General features: G+C 37.0%; 1 protein-coding gene across 1 annotated transcript in view; it reads right to left on the bottom strand.

The window, feature by feature from the left end:
* Positions 1-351: 351 nt before the first annotated feature.
* lima1a (LIM domain and actin binding 1a) overlaps positions 352-21,049 on the bottom strand; it is a 22,326-nt gene continuing 1,628 nt past the window's right edge. The window contains exons 2-11 of the mRNA XM_073823083.1: positions 20,346-20,497; positions 19,063-19,105; positions 15,913-16,248; positions 7,520-7,583; positions 7,152-7,255; positions 6,179-6,256; positions 5,747-5,792; positions 4,728-4,768; positions 4,464-4,597; positions 352-1,921 (exon numbers count right to left, since the gene is read on the bottom strand). Of these exons, the coding sequence (XP_073679184.1) occupies positions 970-1,921; positions 4,464-4,597; positions 4,728-4,768; positions 5,747-5,792; positions 6,179-6,256; positions 7,152-7,255; positions 7,520-7,583; positions 15,913-16,248; positions 19,063-19,105; positions 20,346-20,467 (1,920 nt within the window). The 5' untranslated portion in view covers positions 20,468-20,497 and the 3' untranslated portion in view covers positions 352-969. The remainder of the gene's footprint in view (positions 1,922-4,463; positions 4,598-4,727; positions 4,769-5,746; positions 5,793-6,178; positions 6,257-7,151; positions 7,256-7,519; positions 7,584-15,912; positions 16,249-19,062; positions 19,106-20,345; positions 20,498-21,049) is intronic.

Raw genomic sequence — 21,049 nt, 5'->3', positions numbered from 1 at the left:
ACACCAATTTGCAATATCAAGCAGAAAAAAAGAGCTGTGTACAGCTACAAATAGCTGGACATGAATGAGACCGGAAGCCAGACCCATAACATTTACAAATTGCTGCATCTGCTCTTATGGGACAAATAAGGTGGAGATTATATATATATAAATAAATTAATATCTTGTTTGCAGTTTTGTAGTAACTGATCAATTTTTAGCTTTTCAATTTTCAAATGTAATTTCACACTGGTTAAAGTTAAGACCATAAATAAATGTCTTTGACTTCTTAAAAACTAGTTTTAAAAAAAATGTATTACAGTTATCTCTGTAGAAAAATAATACTCTCTCACAGATTTTGTAGTAGTAAATTTATTTGAAACAAAAGTATTCCAAGATATTTGGTCCCATGATTAAAAAAAAGTGACATTTAAAATAGTTAAATAAAATTTTGCAATAAACTAAAACATTGAAAGGTTGCCAATTCTATCAAATGTAGTACAGCCAGGGGTGTTTAACATTTAAAGTACATCCAAGTGCATTACAGTAGTGATAGATCACTTGTGTGAAATAAAAAACAAAAGATGGGTGCTTGAAATGAACATAGTAAGATTGGCCTAGTAATCACATTTAAATTCTTAAAGCAACAGCAACATTTTTTTTCTTTAATCGTTTTGAAATGCACATATTCAGCAGCAGAATAAAATATTCTGACCTAATAATATATAAAATATAGAAAAAGTACCAAATGAATTAAAATTTCATAAAACTAGGCTTGAAGAGACTGTATGAGCTCTAGTGTATCATCTAGACTAGAGGAACCTTCTGAATAACCTGGCAACTACTTGGTTTCTAGTTGGTTTACATTTATAGGCACATGTAAAAGCTGAAAGCATGGAAAAATTGCACAAAAGACAGACAAACAGAGACTACATGAAAATATGCTGGTGCTTCTGGGAATTGAAAGTCAATGGACATCTAATCTATCGCTCAGACCACATCATCTTCATCGTCATCATAGTAATGGCGGTTCCTCTTAATGAGGTCCTCCACAGACACATCAGCTTTGTCTTCCTCAGCTTCTTCTCCATCCCAAAACCCCACATCTTGTGAGGCCTGGTTCTCCTGTGGATCCAACCCAGACTCGCTCACAGGCGACAATGAAGCACTGTTGTCTGGTGAGCTGCATTTTAGAGAAGAAAGTTCTTCTCGTGCTTCCACTTTCTCCTCCTGATCCATCTTTTCCTCAGCGTCTTCCTCCTTTGCTTCAGTTTCACCTTGTTCCTCCTCCTCTGATTGGTTGTTTTCAGTCATGTCTTCGGAAGAAATCATAGTGTCGGTGGTGGACGAAACCGGTGACATTTCCTCCTCCGAGCTTGGCTTCTCATTTGAAAGAGATCTTTGGCAAATCTTGCTGGGTTGGGTGACTGGCGCAGAGCTGAAGATGGAAAACGGCTTGCTTCTCTCTTTGAGCGAGACGCTCCTGCGAATCTTTGGGAGATCAGACTGGTCTGAGTTACTTGATACCACATCGCCCTCTGGAGGCCATTTGGGGCGGATGGGTTTGATCCCACTGCCGTCAGTCGATCCAGACACATGGGTTGCGCTCTCGTCCCCTTCTGACTGAGGTGGCCAGGATATCTTGAGTCGTCCCGTCTCCAGTGGCTTCTCCGCCCTCTCAGAGGGGGACTGGGTTCGGGTCTCTAAAGTGGCCGCAAGCACGTTAACTTTTGCCAATGGAGACTCCTCTACTGTTGGGCTAGAGGTGGTTTCTTGAGGTGACAGTTTCACTTGCTCCTCAGTTCCTTCTTTTTGCGCATCCCAAAGCTCTTTGTGGGGTCGGTGGCCAAAACCCTCATCATAGTTGCCCTTGGCTTTAAACAGCTGGCAGAAGTGAGGCTTGCAGTAGACGTTGTTGTGCAAAGAGGCGTAGTTCACCAGACTGAGCAAAAGAGGGCAGCAAAACATAGTGAGAGATTAAAAACAAACCAACTTGAACATCATTTGTGACCCTGCACCACAAAACCAGTTTTAAAGGTCAATTTTTTGAAATTGAGATTTAAACAATCTGAAAAGCTATGGTTTGTTGGGATAGGACAATATTTGGCAGAGATACAACTATTTGAAAATCTGGTATTTTAGAGTGCAAAAATATCAAAATATTGAGAAAATAGCCTTTAAAGTTATCCAAATGAAGTTCCTAGCAATGCATATTACTAATTAAAATGAAGTTTTAAAATATTTATGGTAGGAAATTTACAAAATATATTCACAGAAAATGATCTTTAATTAATATCCTAATGATTTTTGGCATAAAAGGAAATCATTTTGACCAATACACATTTTTGGCTACAAATATACCTTTGCTACTTAAGCTGGTTTTGTGGTCCAGGGTCATTTAAATACACAAGTCATGAACTAAATGGCACACTCTAAACCTTTTTACTAACCAAAATGTTTTTATTTTATCAAGATTAAAAAAAAATGGTGAATCACGTTGATGAATTAAACCATTTTAATAAAAAATAAAAGTTGATAGTATGAAAATATAACAGGACAAATAATACCACATGACATGCACTAACTTTTCCAAGACTGTATAGGCTACAGATTAGCTAAATCAAAACAATTCCCACGCTATTCGTGAACATCGCCTGTGTAATGATAATAAATGTTGAGCATTTAAGAAATATAGCATTGTTTGTTAAAGTTTGTCACATTTGACACGAGTCAAAACGGGCGCGAATTCATTATCAGTCGTCAAATTTGAATTAACCGACCGTTTTTTTCCTGACTGGAAAGGTGAGCGTTTGAGTCGCGCGCACCCGCGGACGAAAAAACTGGCGGGAGCAGCTTGCGATAAACATTTAACTAACTCTGGTAAATTGAGGCGCTTTGCTAGCTGGTTATTTAATTCATCCTAAATATATACAAAACACAAAAACTGGCGGGAGCCGCTTCTCTGGACGACGACGGTGACTGGATGGAAACTTCAAATTATAAACGGCTCATATCTTCATCTCTGTAAGTTACCGGTATTAATTTACATGAAATATACACACTACACTTTTCTCTCTCGTAGTGACAGACAAGTATTTCAGTACAGTTCAGTTGACGCAACAGAGTTTCGCGAAATTGATTATGCGACCTGAAAATAGACTAGTTTGAGTTGAGAATCCGGTTGTCACTTTTGTAAATAATCGTCGTGAACGTATGAAGCACTCAAATACAAAACTGACTACCGTATTCAAAAAAGACTTGAAACTGTGATTAAACACCAGTAAAGTAAAACACTTGGTTTGCGTGTTAACTAACTCCAAGACATTCTTTATGAGAATAATAATATTCAACATAAACAACCTACATTGACGCAAATGCACAAGTGAATTTGAACTAAGTTAATTAAACCAGAAGGAATTCACAACATTGTATTTAAATGGTGTAAACATTAGACGTCTGATGGACGTCTACATTACGTCAATATTCAAAAACAACATACAAAAGACGTTGTTTGGACGTGTCTTTCACATCTTTGCGCAGTGGTATGTTATGTGTGACCCTGGATCACAAAACCAGTCATAATTGTAAATTTGTCGAAATTGAGGCTATGTCTACATTAATCCGGATACATTTGAAAACGGAGTTTTCATTTTAAAACGCTCTCCGTCCACACTAGCGTTTCCAAGCGTTTTCCAAAAGTTTCTCATCCACATTTCTAACGTAAATAAGCTTTCCATTGATATATTGTTTGTTAAAATAGGACAATGTTTGTCTGAGATACAAATATTTGAAAACCTGGAATCTGAGGGGGCAAAAAATCTAAATATTGAGAAAATCGCCTTAAAAGTTCTCCAAATGAAGTTCTTAGCAATGCATATTATTACTAATCAAAAATCAGGTTATATATATTTATGGCAGAGAATTTACAAAATATCTTCATGGAACTTATCTTTACTTAATATGCTAATGATTTTTGGCATAAAAGAAAAATCGATAATTTTGACCCAAACAATGTATTTTTGGCTATTGCTACAAATATACCCGTGCTACTTAAGACTATTCCTAAGTAGCACGGGTATATTTGTAGGAATAGGCCAAAATACATCATATCAGTCAAAATTACTGAATTTTATGCCAAAAATCATTAGGATATTAAGTAAAGACCATGTTCCATTAAAATATTTTGTAAATTTCTTACTGTAAATATATCAAAACAATTCATTTGGACAACTTTAAAAGGCAATTTTCTCAGTATTTAGTTTTTTTGCACCCTCACATTCCTGATTTAAAAAAAGCATCTCAACCAAATATTGTCATATCCTAACAAACCATACATCACTGAAAAGTTCATTTATTTAAAAAAAAATGACCTTTATGACTGGTTTTGTGGCCCAGGGTCACAAACGGGACATGTACACCTGCAAGTCCACATCAAGTGTCTCAGTGTAGGATCAGGGTCATAAAGTAGAGTTCCTTGTCCTCACCTGAGTTTAGTGTTGCAGTAGGCACAGCGGAAGCAGGTGTTGTGGTAAATCTGCTGATTCGCTACAAGTTTCTCTAGCGGGTACACGGTCTTAAGGCACATCACGCAGGTCTCACGGACAGGCAAACGGAACATCTACAAGCGCACAAAAACACAAATGTGTAGCCAAAGTTAAAAATACTGAGATAAAACAGTCACTAAACAAAAATATAGAAACAAGTCACTTAAATAAATACATATATATATATATTGATTGAGTACTCACCCTAACAGTTTTAGGCTGGTTTTGTTCAGGACTTACAGAGCCTGTAAATGGAGAGAACAGTGATGGTTGATGTTTCAGCAAAACAACCACTAGAGGGCATTGGCATCCAATTGACTAACAATGCATGAATTTAGTAAAACAGTGGTGGCCAAAATTATTAGAACACTAGTATTTTCACCAGCTAAAAAGGTTTAAGTCATTTATTTCTATCTTTTGCTGTAGTGTGTCAGTAGGAAATATCAGTTTACATGTACAAACATTCATTTTGCCATTGATTATAATAATCCAGTTTTTTGTTTGCACAAGGAGTCAACAGCCAGTGCCCACACAGAGATCTGTTCTCATCATAATCTAGTCTGTCTGGAATGACTTTAAGAAACAGAACAAACTGAGACAGACTAAATCAACAGGAACTGTGGCAACATCTCCAAGATGCTTCAAGAGATCTACATACAAAGTACTTGAAATACTATAAGCAACTGCATCTAGGGCAAAAGCTGCTTTAAACGCAAAGGATGGTCACGCCAAATGTTGATTTAATTTAGTTAATAGAAGTTAATTGATGAAGAAAATCCATTTATGACATTTTTAAACAAGTGCTTAAAACTTGGAAAGCATCTTTGAAACATTGCCACAGTTCTTGTGGATTTAGTCTGTCTAGTTTGTTGTGTTTCTTCATGTCATTCCAGACAGACTGAATGATGAAGGTGATGAGATCAGATCTCTGTGTGGAGCACTGGCTATTGTCCTCCTTGTGCAAACAAAAATAGCTGGATTATTACAATTAATGGCTAAATGAATCTTTGGAAATGTAAACTGATATTTCCTACTGACAAAAAAAATAGAAATAACTGGCTTAAAACCATTTTTAGCAGGTGAAAATACTATTGTTCTAATAATTTTGACCACTACCGTATAAGATAAAGCATCATCAGTTCTCACTATGTGTCATACTTAGACTCATATTAATAATATTTTCACTCAAGATCTGTATGTTAGTATGGTTGCAAGAGACTTACCATTCCTGTCTGAACTGGGACTTTTCATAGTGTTGGATTCAGAGCCCTGTAGATAGAAAGAGATCTAATAAGACAACAGTGCCAGCATCTACTACTAAAAAAGCTATAATCTGTCATGTTAAAATTAAACTGCAATTGTAACCCTTTTTGCTTTCATAATGTGACGAAAGTGAAAATGGGTATTCATCAAAAATAAAACACACAGGAATTGGCTGCATTACGTAAAGTGGAAGGAAAAACTGGAAAAAAAAATACTGAAGGGATTCAGGATGTCAGCCGAAAATGAAAGTCAGATGTGGGGCAAGTTGCTCGATGAATGATTATGAAGACAAAAAAAAAAAAAGTTTATGTACACCATAAAACCAGATTTATATATTAACAAAAGCAAATGGGGTCAAATGAATCCCAGGATTTCTTGTTGTCAGTTCTTACCACATCAGCAGACACTGGCGGCACATTTTCCTTTTGCTTCCCACTGTGACTGCGGACTTCATTGTCTGCTGGTTCACTCTACCAGAACCAGGAACACAAAAAGGGAAAAGGTTATCAGTGAGCATGTGCTGCCTTAAAGGAACAGTTCATCCAAAAATGATTTACTCATTTACTCCTCCTGAAGGCATTCCAATCCAAAACTTTAAGAATTTTCTCCTGTGCTACACAAAAGAAGCACTTTTTCAATCGATTGCTTGTTGCTATTTTTCTGTGAATAGGGACCGAAGACTTATAACTTCAGAAAAGGATGCAGAAGTGCTATCAAAATATTATAAAATCGTGTAATGGTCTATATGGACCCTGAACCACAAAACCAGTCATAAGGTTTTTTTTTTAGATTTATACATCATCTGAAAGCTAAATAAATAAGACTTTCATTGATGTATGATTTGTTAGGATATTTGGTCGAGATACAACTATTTGAAAATCTGGAATCTGAAGGTGAAAAAAAACCCGAAATACTGAGAAAAAAATATCGGCTTTAAAGTTGTCCAAATGAAGTTCTTGCAATGCATATTACTTATCAAAAAGTTTTGATATATTTATGGTAGGAAATGTACAAAATATGTTCATGGAACATGATCTTTATTTAATATCCTAATGATCTTTAGCATAACATTTTTTTGGGCTGTTAGGTTGTGTGAATGTGCGAAAGTCCCTGTTCATTTTTAACTGGAAAAAGCATGGGAAAAAAACACTAATGAAAGTCAGTTATACTGGTTTGGAACAACATTAGGGTGAGTAAATGATGACAGTCTTCTCATTTTGGGGTGAAATATCCCTTCAAACCAGATGCAAATAGTGTCATGTCAGTAGAAAGACTTAATATATTACATGTGATGAAATCATAAGAAGTGACAGTGATTGAGAGAGTGTTTATGGTAAATGGGGGTGGAGGGGGGTTGTCACTCACGGTGGGGGAGGAAGGGAAATCGAGCTTAGTCACAGCTGCCTGGTACATGGCCATTCGGTCCCTGAGAGGGGTGGACTCCATTTTTACTCCAGAGTCAAGACTTTCTGTAAAGAACGGAAGATGAGTCAGATCAGTCTGTGGGGTCTCTAATAACTCAATGAAACAATGAAAAAGCATATGTGCCACAAGGTCAAAGTAGAAATGGGAAACAGGAATTTCCACAGAACAGCCATCAGCACTTTCCAGAAAGCGGATTCTTACAATGTTGCAAAAAGGAAGCAGGAAGTTCAAGATGTGAGATCACATAACTGAAAACATATTGGACAAGACTGGTGTGTTTGTGTTTAGTGCTGTGTTTGATTTTGTACCTTTGTCTCCCGGTTCCATATTCTCGGATCCACCGTCTCCTGTGTTCCCAGGCTCTCGGGACACCTAAACAGACAAAGAAACGTGTTAATGGGGAGTGCCAAACACAGAACAAAGACAGTATTAAGAAGTAAATGTGAATAGTCATTTGACACCATGATATGTGGAACAGGAAACAGGATATTCAATGTGAAACATTAATTTTAAAGTTTATAAAACCACAATTGAGCCCATTTAAATTTAATCTCGTTTCAATTCTCTCTTTTCAATTTCCTGTTTCTCATATCATCATGTCCTAGTGGCTACTAGGGTGTTCAGGGTAGTTGCTAAAGCATTGCTAGACGGTTGTAAGAGTATTCTGGATGGTTGCCATGATGTTACTATGCAGATGTGAAGGTGTTCTGAGTGTTTTTAGCATGGTTGTGGTTGCTCTTTTAGATTTTCAGCTAGGATGTCACTAAGTGATCTGGGTGGTTGCTAAGGCATTGCTAAATGGTTGCTAGGGTATTCTGGGTGCCATTGTGCTCTTATGTGGTGGTTAGGGTGTTCTGAGTTTTTAGCAAGTTCTATAGACCAATTTGGAGTAGACATCACAGCAGCTGTGTGCGCAGAAAAACACTGGTAACAAGTGGAGGGAAACGGGTAAAATCCATTGAATAAAATGTTGTCGTCAAAGACGTCATTTGAAGCTATATGCAGACGTTTAAAAAGACAGACTAATGAATAAAACCTGGTATGATTACTCTACTTTTAAAACATGAATTTGATTTAAACAGTAGATGTGCATAATATTCACATATGCAGTTCATAGGGGCGTATTATATCAGCACTACAGTTACAGCATGAAACACTATTTAAACCTGTAACATTTTACATTTACCCATTTTATCTTAATTCTGGGGTCCCAATCCCAATGCAGCCCTCTAGACCGGACCACAGCTGGTGCTATAACAGTCATAACAGTTAAAAAAAAAAAAATTATTTTATGGTAGATTACCTGGATTTGCCACAAGAATGTTCCAGATCTGTGGCTCAAGTGGCTGCTAAGGTGTTCTGGGTGGTTGCTAGGGCATTGCTAAATAGTTGCTAGGTGGTTTCTCACTACACACTCAAATCTCTATGACACTCTGCTATGTAGATATGGCTTGAGCCCTCAGGGTTGCCAAGTCTGTGTAACAATACCAACCCAACTGCTTCTCAAAACTTGCCCAATCATGGCCAAAGCAAGCACAAGCACATTCTGGTGGAAAGTGGCTATCAAAAATGCTACAAAATCTTGTTAGTGGAGTGGGTGGGGTGTCGTTCTTGGTCAAAAAAAGTGCATTCCGGAGGATGTCAGCTAAACCTGCAGACTAAATGCAAGTCTGTGGGATTTTTCATCTGTTTTATTGACCGGCACGCAAAAAAAACAAAAACAAACCAAATATCCTTCTAACAAGCCTTATTCGGCATGGAATGAGTTACACCCTAAGTTTAACAATCTGGGTTCGTTCAAATCCCCTAACCTTAAGAATGAGCTGAAATAATAATGATGCTTACTTTAGCAAACAGCACTAATTAGCAAGGAAATACAAGACATTTAAAGCCATGACAGCAGTGTTTAAACATGTCTCCGTCTCTGGCCGGCTAGCTCCTCCACCGGCATCAATAATCCCCTAATGAGCTCTGAGAGAGCTGTGGACAGACACCGGCGTCTGGCTTTACTGCCACAGCAACACCAGCACATACAGCACTACCGCTCTCATGCAATTCTACACCCACCGACACACATGGAGACCAGAACACCCCCTGTTACTGAAACCACAACATTAACCCAATAGTTTAAGACCCTGTTGATGTGGCTGAATTGCATCACCTAGAATTTGACAGGAAAAAATTAGTAATGGTCGATGCATAAACTTCTCCGTCAATTATTAATTGAAATCGCAGGCAACGTTTATAAAGTTCGACATCTGTTTGTGCTTGTATACAATAATTTAATATAATAAAATAAGCAATTAAATGAGAGTTAAAATATTGATTAGGTTAGTTTAGCTTTTGTTTCAGAAAATGACACCTAAAAACATTTACTTTAAGCACCAAGCAGATACTGTCCAACAACAGTGCAGTCAATCCCAGGACAAACACATCCTCCAAAAAGTCTGCTGTATCCATTGTCATTGTTCTCAGGAAAGCAGCACGACAGGAACTAAAACTGACATCATCCCAGCCAACAGAGAGTTTCCACATGTAACAATAACAGTATCGATCTGAAAGCCACGTGTCTTACCTATTTAAAATCAGACAGACAACAACGGGCGGTCCGTCGTGATTCCTGGAGATTTACAGAGCCGAGTCTGTCCGCCTAAAGCCCGGCAGTGCTCTGAGAGCAGATTAGAGACGGTGAGCATGCCAGTGTTTTGCTGGCAGCAGCGGGAGAGATGGAGAGGGGGAGGGCTGAGAGGGTGGGGTGGGGTAGGCAGCTGGTTGAACCTCTAAATCCAACAAGGGGGCTGAAACCGGCCCACCCCCCAATCGTGGATTAGCCATCAGCGCGGCTGTGGGGGGAATCAGCCGGCCAGGCATCAGCGCAGCATCTCCAGGCTGGTGTGCAGACACCAGGGGAGCGGGAAATAAACACAGTACAAAAGGCAAAGGCAGCGCAGCCATAGGGGGCATCGGCCCAGACAAAAGACCCTCTATTAATCCAAAACACACAAAAGATGGGCACATCTGAGCCACGGCCTGCCAGAAATGAGGAATGTCCTTATGTTATTAGATGATAAAATCTGGGACAAAAGATAAAATATATAAAACTATATCTAGCATATCTATACATTATGTTCTTTTATTTTAGATGTGATAAAAAAAAAAAATAGAACATTATGCAATATTTAATCAATTTGCTGAAGGCTGCATTTATTTAATCCAAAGTATAGCAAAAACTGTAAAATTTTAAAATATTTTTTCTATTTAAAACTACTGTGTTCTATTTGAATAAATTTTAAAATTTAATTTATTCCTGTGATTTCAAAGCTGAATTTTCAGCATCATTACTCCAGCCACATGATGCTTCAGAAATCATTCTAATATTCTGATTTGCTGCTCAAAAAACTAATTATTATTATTATTATTATTGAAAACAGCAGAGTAGATTTTTTTCTGGTTTCTTTGATGAATATAAGTTTAAGAACAGCATTTATCTGAAAGAGAAAACTTTATCAATTTAAAGAATCCTTTTAAAAAAGTATTAATTTCTATAATTTCTTACAGAAAGAAAAAACTGACTCCAAGCTTTTGATTGGTTTAGTGTATGTTACAAAAGCTTTTTATTTCTGATAAATTCTGATCTTTGAATCTTTCTATTTAATCAAAGAATCCTTAAAAAAAAAAAAAAAAATTATATATAACATACAAATAATAAGATGTTTCTTGAACAGCAAATCAGCATATTAGAATGATTTCTGAAGGATCATGTGACACTGAAGACTGGAGTAATGTAGCTTTACTCACAGGAATAAATTCCTTTTTATATACACATTTAAAAAGAAAGCAGTTGAAATTTCACTAAAAGTAAAAATTCTCATCTCTCGGCTCCAGATGGTACAGAACGCTGCAGCTCGTCTTTTAACCGGCACAAGAAAACATGAGCACATTACCCCCATTTTAGCCTCACTCCACTGGCTGCCCATACATTTTAGAGTTAATTTTAAAATTCTTTTATTTGCCTTTAAATCCCTCAATGGTCTTGCCCCGCCATACCTCTCTGAACTTGTACACTTTTACACTCCTTCCCGGTCTCTCAGGTCAGCTGATCGGCTGCTCCTGAGAGAGCCTAAAACAAAGCGGAAGCTCAGAGGGGATCGTGCCTTCGCTGTGACAGCTCCAAAACTTTGGAACAATCTGCCTCTGCACATCAGACAGGCTTCCTCTCTGTCTGTTTTTAAATCCCACCTAAAGACCCACCTCTTCTCTTTGGCTTTTAACACCTAGTAGGAAGTTGATTTTACTTGATTCTACTGTGTTTTATCTGTTATCTCGTTTGTTTTATTGTATTTTACCTCATTGTGTCCATTGTGCTTCTGTTGTGTTATTTATTATTATTGTATCTTGTGCAGCACTTTGGAAACCTTGTGTTTGTTTAAATTGTGCTGTATAAATAAGATTGGATTGGAAAAAATTACAAAGTAACAAAAACTGAAAATATTAAATCAGTAATTAAATAATTATTCTGCCACTTCTTTCTACCAATAATGACGCACACTGGATGGCGAAATATCTACGAAAGTCTAGTTTCTTATTAAATGTGTCCACCCTACTGACTCCACACGTCATTACATCCAGTCATATCTGGAACTTCTCTTTATGAACTGCTTTTCTCGGCAGTTCATTTCTCAGTTCTCAAAACAGCTCTCAAAGTAGCTTGAATTCAATTTCCAGCGACATTCATAAAGTAAATCTCTGCAGCAGATTTAAAAATAAATAAAAACTGCTGGAGGAGTTGGATGATGAATTCAAATCATTTCAGTCAGTCTCTCTCCCTCATGACCATCCCTCAGGTTAAAAGAGAGAAGTTTGGCTTTGATAGGAGCAGAGAGCTTGAACCCTGCAGTGATCATGCGAACGTTTACCTCATGACATCAGCCCCCCGGTGAGAATGGCAAAGACTTTTAATGAGAGCAACCTTATCCCGGTTTAATGATAGAAACGTCTTTTGAGAGGGTGGGGAGTTCGAGTTTAACTCAAAAATGAATTACAAAGTCAAAAATGTCGAAAAACCACCACAAATGTAGTCTGAGTCATTAGTTATAATCTGAGCGAAAGTCAAATGATGGCTTTGCATGGGGAAAAATAAAAGAACAAAATTTGACTAAACTTGAGAACTTCTGCAACCAGATCACGGAGTCACTGAGGTGACCTCAAGAACTTTTTTTCCATGAAATATCTGGTTTGACTAAACAATTCACAAGTTTAAATCACTTGTTTAGTCATTCAATCGCAGCAGCTGAAAGTATGGATTAAGGATGTGAAAAACTCCTTAACCCTAATGAGCAGCAGTGATGTTTGTTTTGTGCAAGAACCAGTAACTATGGTTTGGATCTAAGTTTATTGCATGCAGAGACGTTTCGAATCACTGGTGATGTGGTGGTGACGGCACAATGGGAAAAATGCATTCCGTATCAGTCTTTCCCTTTCTTCCACCCACGCTACTTCAGCTAACTCTTTTGCAGACAAAATGTTAGGCACGATTCCCTTCGTAGTCCGTGGTACAAACAAAAGACACCATTGTGTCTAGGGTGAAATCCCAGTATATTTTGAACGCATAACCTTTGAGAAAAAAAATCTGATTAAGAATAAGCAAAACATCAGACGAAAACGAGGCACGACTAAAAAGACACCACAAGAATGTTAATGTCATCTTTAAACCACACAGACCGTCAGAGAACAATAGATCTGAGATTCAAATCAGTGGATCTTGTTTCAAAAGAAAATAGACTTACACATCTACTGATAGAAATGTGATGCGATCCCTTGCAAAAATCAAGGGAAATGTTGCTTTTTTTGAACCTTAAGTATGGACAAGGCTAGAGTTAGCAAGCAGTGGTAACATTTAATTCAAGGCTACAGAACACAAATCAACAATAGTTGTCCTGCAGGCTGTTTAGCAGAGCAGTGAACCTACAGAAACAACCTTTTAGAGCTTAGAAAGAGACTGCAGAAGCACACTGGTGTCTTCATGATTACAGACCATGTGATTTACGGCATGACCAGTCTCTTGAATGTTTTGAATACAAGTAGATATACAGCTAGGAGAACAGACAGATGCAGTTTGATCAAGTTGTCTTGATAACGGCAATTAATCAAATTTTAAGGGAACATTTGAGTAGACACACTGCATTGTGACTCAAGTAGTAAGTCTGGTATGTAAAGCATCCTTCCCAGTCCAACCAGAACATTTGTAACCCTGGACCACAAAACCAGTCATTTTTCGAAACTGAGATTTATACTTCATCTGAAAGCTAAATAAATAAACTTGTTTAGCATAGGACAATATTTGTCAGAGATACAAGTATTTGAAAATCTGGAATCTAAGGGTGCCAAAAATAAAAAAATAAATATTGAGAAAATCGCCTTTAAAGTTGTCCAAATTAAGTTCTTAGCAATGCATATTACTAATCAAAAAATAAGTTGATATATTTATGGTAGGAAATTTACAAAATATCTTCATGGAACACGATATTTTACTTAATATCCTAAAGATTTTGGCCAAACAGAAAAATTTATAATTTTGACCCATATTGTTGGCCATTGCTACAAATATACCCATGCTACTTATGACTGGTTGTGTGGTCTAGTGCCAAATTTATGAATGCGAACCAAGTGAGAGGGTGCTCGCTGCAGAGCCATATGGGAGTAGCTGGAGCACCAGCTCCCCCTCGCTGGAGGTAATGGGTGGAGATAGACACCTAACCACACCCTAACCCTACCCCTTACCCTATCCCTAAACATAACTCCACCCATTTGTCCACACAGAGGTGGAGCTGAACATCCAGAGAGGTGGAGCTGGAGGCCATTTGGCTCTGCAGTGAGCAGTACTTGAACCAAGTTGCAAAAACAGGCCATTTAGAACTTATAGTCTTATATGCCCACCAAGGCTGCTATTATTTTTTATCCAAAATAGTAATATTGTGAAATATTATTACAATTTCAATTTTTTTTCTATTTGAATACATTTTAAAATGTAATTTATTCCTATGATGCAAAGCAAAAATCATAACTCCGATCTTCAGTGTCACATTAACCCTCAGAAATTATTTCAATATTCTGATTATTTTAACTATAAGTTTTGGTCCAATCATCTCAATTAACATTTATAAGAAAGATAAAAATGGGATCTTATTGTTATATTACCACCCTTTAATCTGCACGTTTCCACCCTTGGTGCCGCCATTTTGTTTTCGCAAGCGACAACGGTGTACCAGTTCTAACGCCATGGCCAAACTTTGAGCAAAGCATGCCAACTGTTCTGTCTTTGGCTGCACATACGAGTACAGAACACTATTTAGAGCAGTGGATTTATATTACTGTATATTACACTGCTGTCACACAGGTCTAATATAAACATTTTATGTCTTTCCCAGCTGTTTACCTTTCTAACTCCTGTGTGTTTTTAACAAAAATGTGTATTTGACAGTTTAAGCGCAATAAGACATGAAAGAGAACTTAGTTTCAGTAGTCGCATGCCTTGTGACAGCACTTTCTGTGCACATGCTTCAGATGTGCGCACTCAAAATATATATCAGAAGTGTAAACTGATAAGATTTAAAGCAGGGGTGCCCAACCCTGTTCCTGGAGATCTATCTACCTGCCGACTTTAGTTCCAGCCCTGCTCCAACACAGCTGTCTGTAATCATCAAGCGCTACCTAAGAGATTCATTAGCTGGTTCAGGTGTGTTTGATCAGGGTTGGACCTGAACTTTGTAGGATGGTAGATCTCCAGGAACAGGGTTGGGCACCCCTGGTTTAAAGTGTTACTCCACCTCAAAATGAAAATGGTGTCATTAAATCATTTACCTCCATGTCGTTCCAAACCCGTGAAAGCTTTGTTCGTCTTCAAACACAATTTAAGATTGGATGAAAACTGGGAGGTTTCTAACTGTCCCATTGACTGCCAGGTAAATAAAACTGTCAGGGCCCAGAAAAGAGAGTATCCCCTGGACACAAACAGCCTATGCTGTTCTCTGTCAGCTGCATCACGCATATACGTTTTCTACGCTCATTTACGCTTTGATTCAAACAAAAAAAAAAAGCAGTGTATCTGTGTGATGCAGCTGACAGAGAACTGTTTGCGTTCAGGGGATACCATCCAAAATGGCGCTATGATGGAGACGACGAATTGTTAAAGTCGTTATTTTTGTTTTCTTTGAGTACAAAATGTATGATGGCAGATGTACTCATTTTGATGATGTCTTTCATACTTTTCTGGGCCTTGACAGTGCTATTTTTTTTTTTTGGTCAGTCAATGGGACAGTTACAAATCTCTGGTTTTCATTCAAAATATCTTTAAATTGTGCTCTGAACACAAAGGAAGCTTTTACGGGTTTGGAACAAAATGGGGGTAAGTGATTAATGACAAAATTTTCATTTTGGGGTGGAGTAACTCTTTAAAACACATGATTTCAGCACGATAGACATGATAATTAAAACAAAACAGATTTTTTTTTTAGTTGAGTATCTGAGTTACGAGCTGTAAAGGCACAGCCCTATTCTGAAAAAGTGGGCGGGGCAGCAGCTCATTTGCATTTAAAGAAACATACATGAAAACAGCGTGTTTCTGCTTCCACTCGAAATAGGCATTTTCAAAATGATATAATAAATGATCTGTGGGGTACTTTAGATAATTAGTTGTACTTACGCTGTTGTGAATGCTCTCTCCTTTCTCAAACATCATCTTTAGGCTGTTGAGAGGCACTGTGGGCTTTTCAATGGGCACATCTCTTTGCGTCCACTTCTCCATTGGCTCGTCACCGTCGCTCAACAACTGGGTCTCTGTGTCGTCAATAAGCTGGTTGTCTGTGGACTCCAGTGAGGTGTTAACACCGGTCTCTAAAGGCTGTCGCTGGTAGTTGTCCTGCTGTCTGGAGTGCGTTTTGGGTTCTGGAGATGTAGGTGTTTCAGCCGGTTGTTCCCAGAGCTGCTTTAGGACACTCAGACTGCCGTTGCGCAGGGAAGGAGTCGACTTCTCTGGAGACTGTAAAGAACAAAGAGACTTTTAGTAGAGCGTTCACTCCTGGGGTTTCTCAACTTTTAAACTCAATTCGGACAATGGAGTGATTGATCTGTTACGATCTAAATTTAAACTCAAACATTAAATAAATGTCAATACTAAGTTTTTAATAAGACCGTTTTATATTAAAATCCTAAAAGTTCTAATTAAAAATACAATACTGATTGAATGTCTCCAAGGCTTTTATGACAATTGTCACTGAAAACCAGCAGAGGAAAAACAAGGAAAAGCAGTAAGCAGATATAAATGCTTGAGATTATCTTGTCATTATTTGATTAGTAGCAATTGGCTAAACAAAATCATTGTTAGTTTGTTAGGATAAGACTACAAAAGCTTCAGAAACCTTGCAAATGGAAGGAGTGGCTCCCTCAGACTGTGTTGGTGGAAATGAGGGGGGGAAAATGCAGCACCAGATGCTAGTCTTTAGAAACTATCTGCATGAGGGAACTAGACCAACCCCCTTATAACAGGACAGACGAACCAGGAAGAACATAAAAGGGGAAGTAGTGACAGGAAATGGTGAAAAAAAGAAAGTTTGTATGGATATTACATGCTTAGTCACATGTCCAGGATATGTGAGAAACAGTTAGCATTTAAGGATTCATTTAAACAAAACTGTTTTAAAATTCAGTTTTTTTAATTGTTAATTAAATATAATCTAACAAAAACAGACTTTATTTTATTATCGTTTATCTATTTAAATAAAATAGTGCCGAAATATTTAGAATTTCAAAACACTAAAGACTGGAAAACAGTGAGGTTAAGAGGTTTTTTGTATATGGGTCATTCTACAGAATTGGTCCAAAGTGAGAGTTGGAGACGTCTTTTTCCCAACAAATTGTTATGTATGCAAATTGTATAATATTCAAGGTACGCATTTCTATTAACTGTGCAGCAAATTCTCATATTGTATTTTCAGAACGTTTTGAAATATTTGTCCTCCCCCCAAATTTGTCACTACCAAAACACAGTAATGTAAAAATTTAATTGGAAGGGTTATATTGACCTATTAATATTTTGCTTACATAAATATATATTTTTGCTATTTTGCGATTTGTTATATTTTGAATTCAATTTATCTTTGTAAAAAGCAAAAAAAAAAATGATCATGCTGATTTAGTTAAGGATTCATAAGTTTGAATATACATTGAATAAAAAACCTAATAGCATCTTTATTGATAATTCAGTATACTTTCTATGTTTCGGTAGTGACAGTAATGCTTTGGTAGCGACCACATCACATTTTAACCTAAAATTTTAACCCACATACTAAAACACTTCAAAAACATCTATATAACTGTACTTAAATTGTTTATTTCCCCCAAATATAAGGATTATGTGTCCTTTTTGTCACTACCAAAACAATAATGATATACAGTAGTCAACATTCTAAGTGGATCAGAACCTTTCATCAAATTTGTCCTAAAATCAAAAAGAATACCCATTCTTATCTTAGGACAACTTTGATTAACTTTTTTGATCCACTTCGAATGTTGACTACTGTATTTAGGTCGTGACTGTTTCAGCATTGACAATTTTATGGGATAACACCCCAAAAAACCTAAAGATGTCGCTATTGAAACTTCTTTCTTTCTTTTATTTATATAGCACTATATACAACACAGTTGCCCAAAGTGCTTTACAAGGTAAAGATAGAAAATAACACATCCACATAATAAAACACAAATAGTAAAACTAAAAGCAATCCTAAGACATCAACCATTTAAAATGATATAGAAAATAGGTGAAGTTTTAATTTGTATCTGAAAGTAGCCAAAGTCGGGTGCCTTTCTAATAGCTATTGGCAACTTATTCCAAAGATTTGGTCCGATCACCGCAAAGGCACGATCACCCTTAAACTTAGATCTAGTTCTGGGCACTGTTAAGAGTGACTGATCGTTGGATCTGAGTGATCTAGAGGGAGCATGTTTTCTAAAGAGGTCTGCAAGATAGGACGGGGCGAGGTTGTTTATCGATTTAAAGACCAGAACCAAAATTTTAAACTCAATTTTATATTTTTAAACTTCAGCACTGCTGACATTTTTAGATACATTTAAAGACAATTTTAGAGCCTAGCTCAAAGATGCCTTATAAAATATTAAATAAAGATATATATTTTGAACATCAAAAAGATGCTTTTAAAAACAACAGTGAAAAAATAAATAAATAAACAGACATTAAGCTTAAAATCTGTCAAGCACCAAGTACTTAGTGGTAGTTGTGGTGTGCCTACGTACAAAAGCATGCTAATTTGACTCTAGTTTCTTCACTTAAAAGCATGCTACAACAGCTCTCACATACTTCTGGCTGATGTTGAGATGTCTTCTGGAGCCAACTATTCAAATTCCAGACTATTATGAGGCCTGACAAACACTGAACCAACAGCCAAAACAATGCAAGGCATCCTCACAGTGGAGCAGAAAGCAAAACCTTTGATTTAATAAGTTTAACAAACCTTTATGCAAAATCTACATAACTTGGAGAAGCTGCAGTCTAATATAGTTCATACCTACATCCGCAAAGGATTCATCCTGCATGTCCTCATTTCTGCTGCTTCTGACAAACTCTTCCTCATAGCATTTTATTTATGAAGAAACATTTTCAGAAGACACAGATTGACTGGACCAGTTATGTAAAGCACATAGGAATTATCTGGAGATTAAGACGTCTAATAGGGATTGAGATGACTGGACATTGAATGCAAGCGTGTCTAAACAGCAGTAGTGCAGTTTACAGATGAATCGTTAGATAATGAATAGCAGGATGGTGAGGACTTACTTTTTTCTTGTCTGAGCTTGTTTCCTCTGCTGCCTTCTGGTACCTGAGAAGAAATGTAGAAAAGTGGAAGAGTTGTTTACTCAACTTAAAACTCATCAAGAGTAGTTTCTGTGAATTAAAAAAAAAAAAAAAATTAGATGTTTATTGCTTGACTTCTATTCTGAGATGTGACTCATCTCCCTTAAAACTAAAAGATCACTTTTAAACATTGGTGGCCCCTAGTGGTCATATGAAGCAGTGCAAACCAACTGGACTGTCTTGATTTTGCTTCCAGTTTTATTTTTATGGCGTTAAAAACAAAACTTGAAATCTAGCCTAAAGGGGTTTCAGATACACTAACCATCTGTTGGAGGGAGTTCCAAAAATTCCCAGGCATTGAAACCAGGAAGTTCAATCTGACTTTCAAAGGAAATCCTCTTGATTCAAACTAACCGTTGGCTCTAAATGTAGGTTAGTTCGAAAGAAAAACAGTGATAAAGACTGGAAAAACGATGATAATCATAGTCCTGCAGGCCTGAACAAATGCAATGGTTTAAAAAAGCTGAATACCAAACACATGATTTATATTTGCCCACACCTATCACAGGTCAGTCGTCAAATCCTAAACCATTTAATCCTTCGCTTTGAATTCTGTAATGCTCACTAATTCAGCTGGCAAATCAGCAGTGCTCAGGATGGTGAAGTCATTGATGTAGATGTCAAAAGGAAGCCTAAAGCAGAACGCTGGAAAAGACATTAGAAAATCTAACAGGAGATGCACTGGAAAAACTCCAGATGCTTTTGAGAAATTCCTCCGCACAGGAAATACACTGACCGAGAGCCAACAAAGATGCCTCTAATGAGTCGGGCAGCAGATATTTAGCTGTAAATCAAAGTCAAACATGCACACTGCGGTCCAATATCTGAGACCAGACTGAAAAATTAGGAATTCTGTATGGAACTTCAATTTGGAACATTTTAGCATTCTGAAAATATTCAAACAAGACATGAGTATTTAACTACATTTGTTAGTGGTTTCAGTTTCGACTCTCTAATATCTGAATTTGACTCAGTGTCTGGGTGTTGGCACCACTTTCTGTTAATGAACCTCCTAATAATGTTGGAGCACATCATAAACCAATTTAGAACAAAACAGCAGCTTTTAAAAACAGGCGTCTTGTAAAAAAAGGTTTGTAAACGAGGTCTAAAGAGCACTAAAAGCGTCCTCAAGTGAAAGCAAATAGGAGAGTTCAAAATGACAAGTGAGATTAGTTTTAGATATGCAAATCCTGAAATTTGCTTACTTGGAAAATCGCTCGGCGATGGCTGGATTTTTGCCTCGCACGCCAACAATGGAGAGCTCCTTCGCTGTAACTCGCAAGGACTGTGAGGCCCATTGGCCACGATGAAACGAACTGACTGCCATCTTAGTTTCCTGATGTCTTCAGTAGGATTTCTGGTAGGACAGAGGGATTTAAAATATTAAAATGAAGACAAAATGACTTGCTGCTTTGTTGACTATAAAAACAGACCAGGGGTTTGCAACTGGGACTCTCAGCCAACTGAGAAACCCCTAATATATGGAAAAGATTATTTAACTATTAAAATCCATTACAATATTAGATGATAACTTGATAAATAAATAATACGGTACAATACACTCTTAGTAAAATTAAAGTTCAATATTGGCATTGATGGTTCAATGATGAACATCCATAAAGCTTTTCATTCCACAAAAAGTTCTTTATAGTGGAAAAGGGTTCTTTAAACTCTTAAAAATAAAGGTTCTAAAAGGCAGTGAAGCCATAGAAGAATAATTTTGGTTCCCCAAAGAACTTTCAAGTGATCAGTTCTTAAAATAACAATTTTTTTCTTAATGTGAAGAACATTTTCAAAATCTAAAGTACCTTTTCACTATAAAAGAACCTTTTGTGCATTGTAAAGGTTTAATGGATGTTCTTCATGGAATAATAGATGCCAATAAAGAAATTAATGGAATAGATTATAT

This window comes from Garra rufa, chromosome 18, assembly GCF_049309525.1.
Source record: "Garra rufa chromosome 18, GarRuf1.0, whole genome shotgun sequence".
Lineage (NCBI taxonomy): Eukaryota > Metazoa > Chordata > Actinopteri > Cypriniformes > Cyprinidae > Garra > Garra rufa.
The sequence above is the reverse complement of the archived record's forward strand: the minus strand, read 5'-3'. Positions and strand labels throughout refer to the sequence as shown.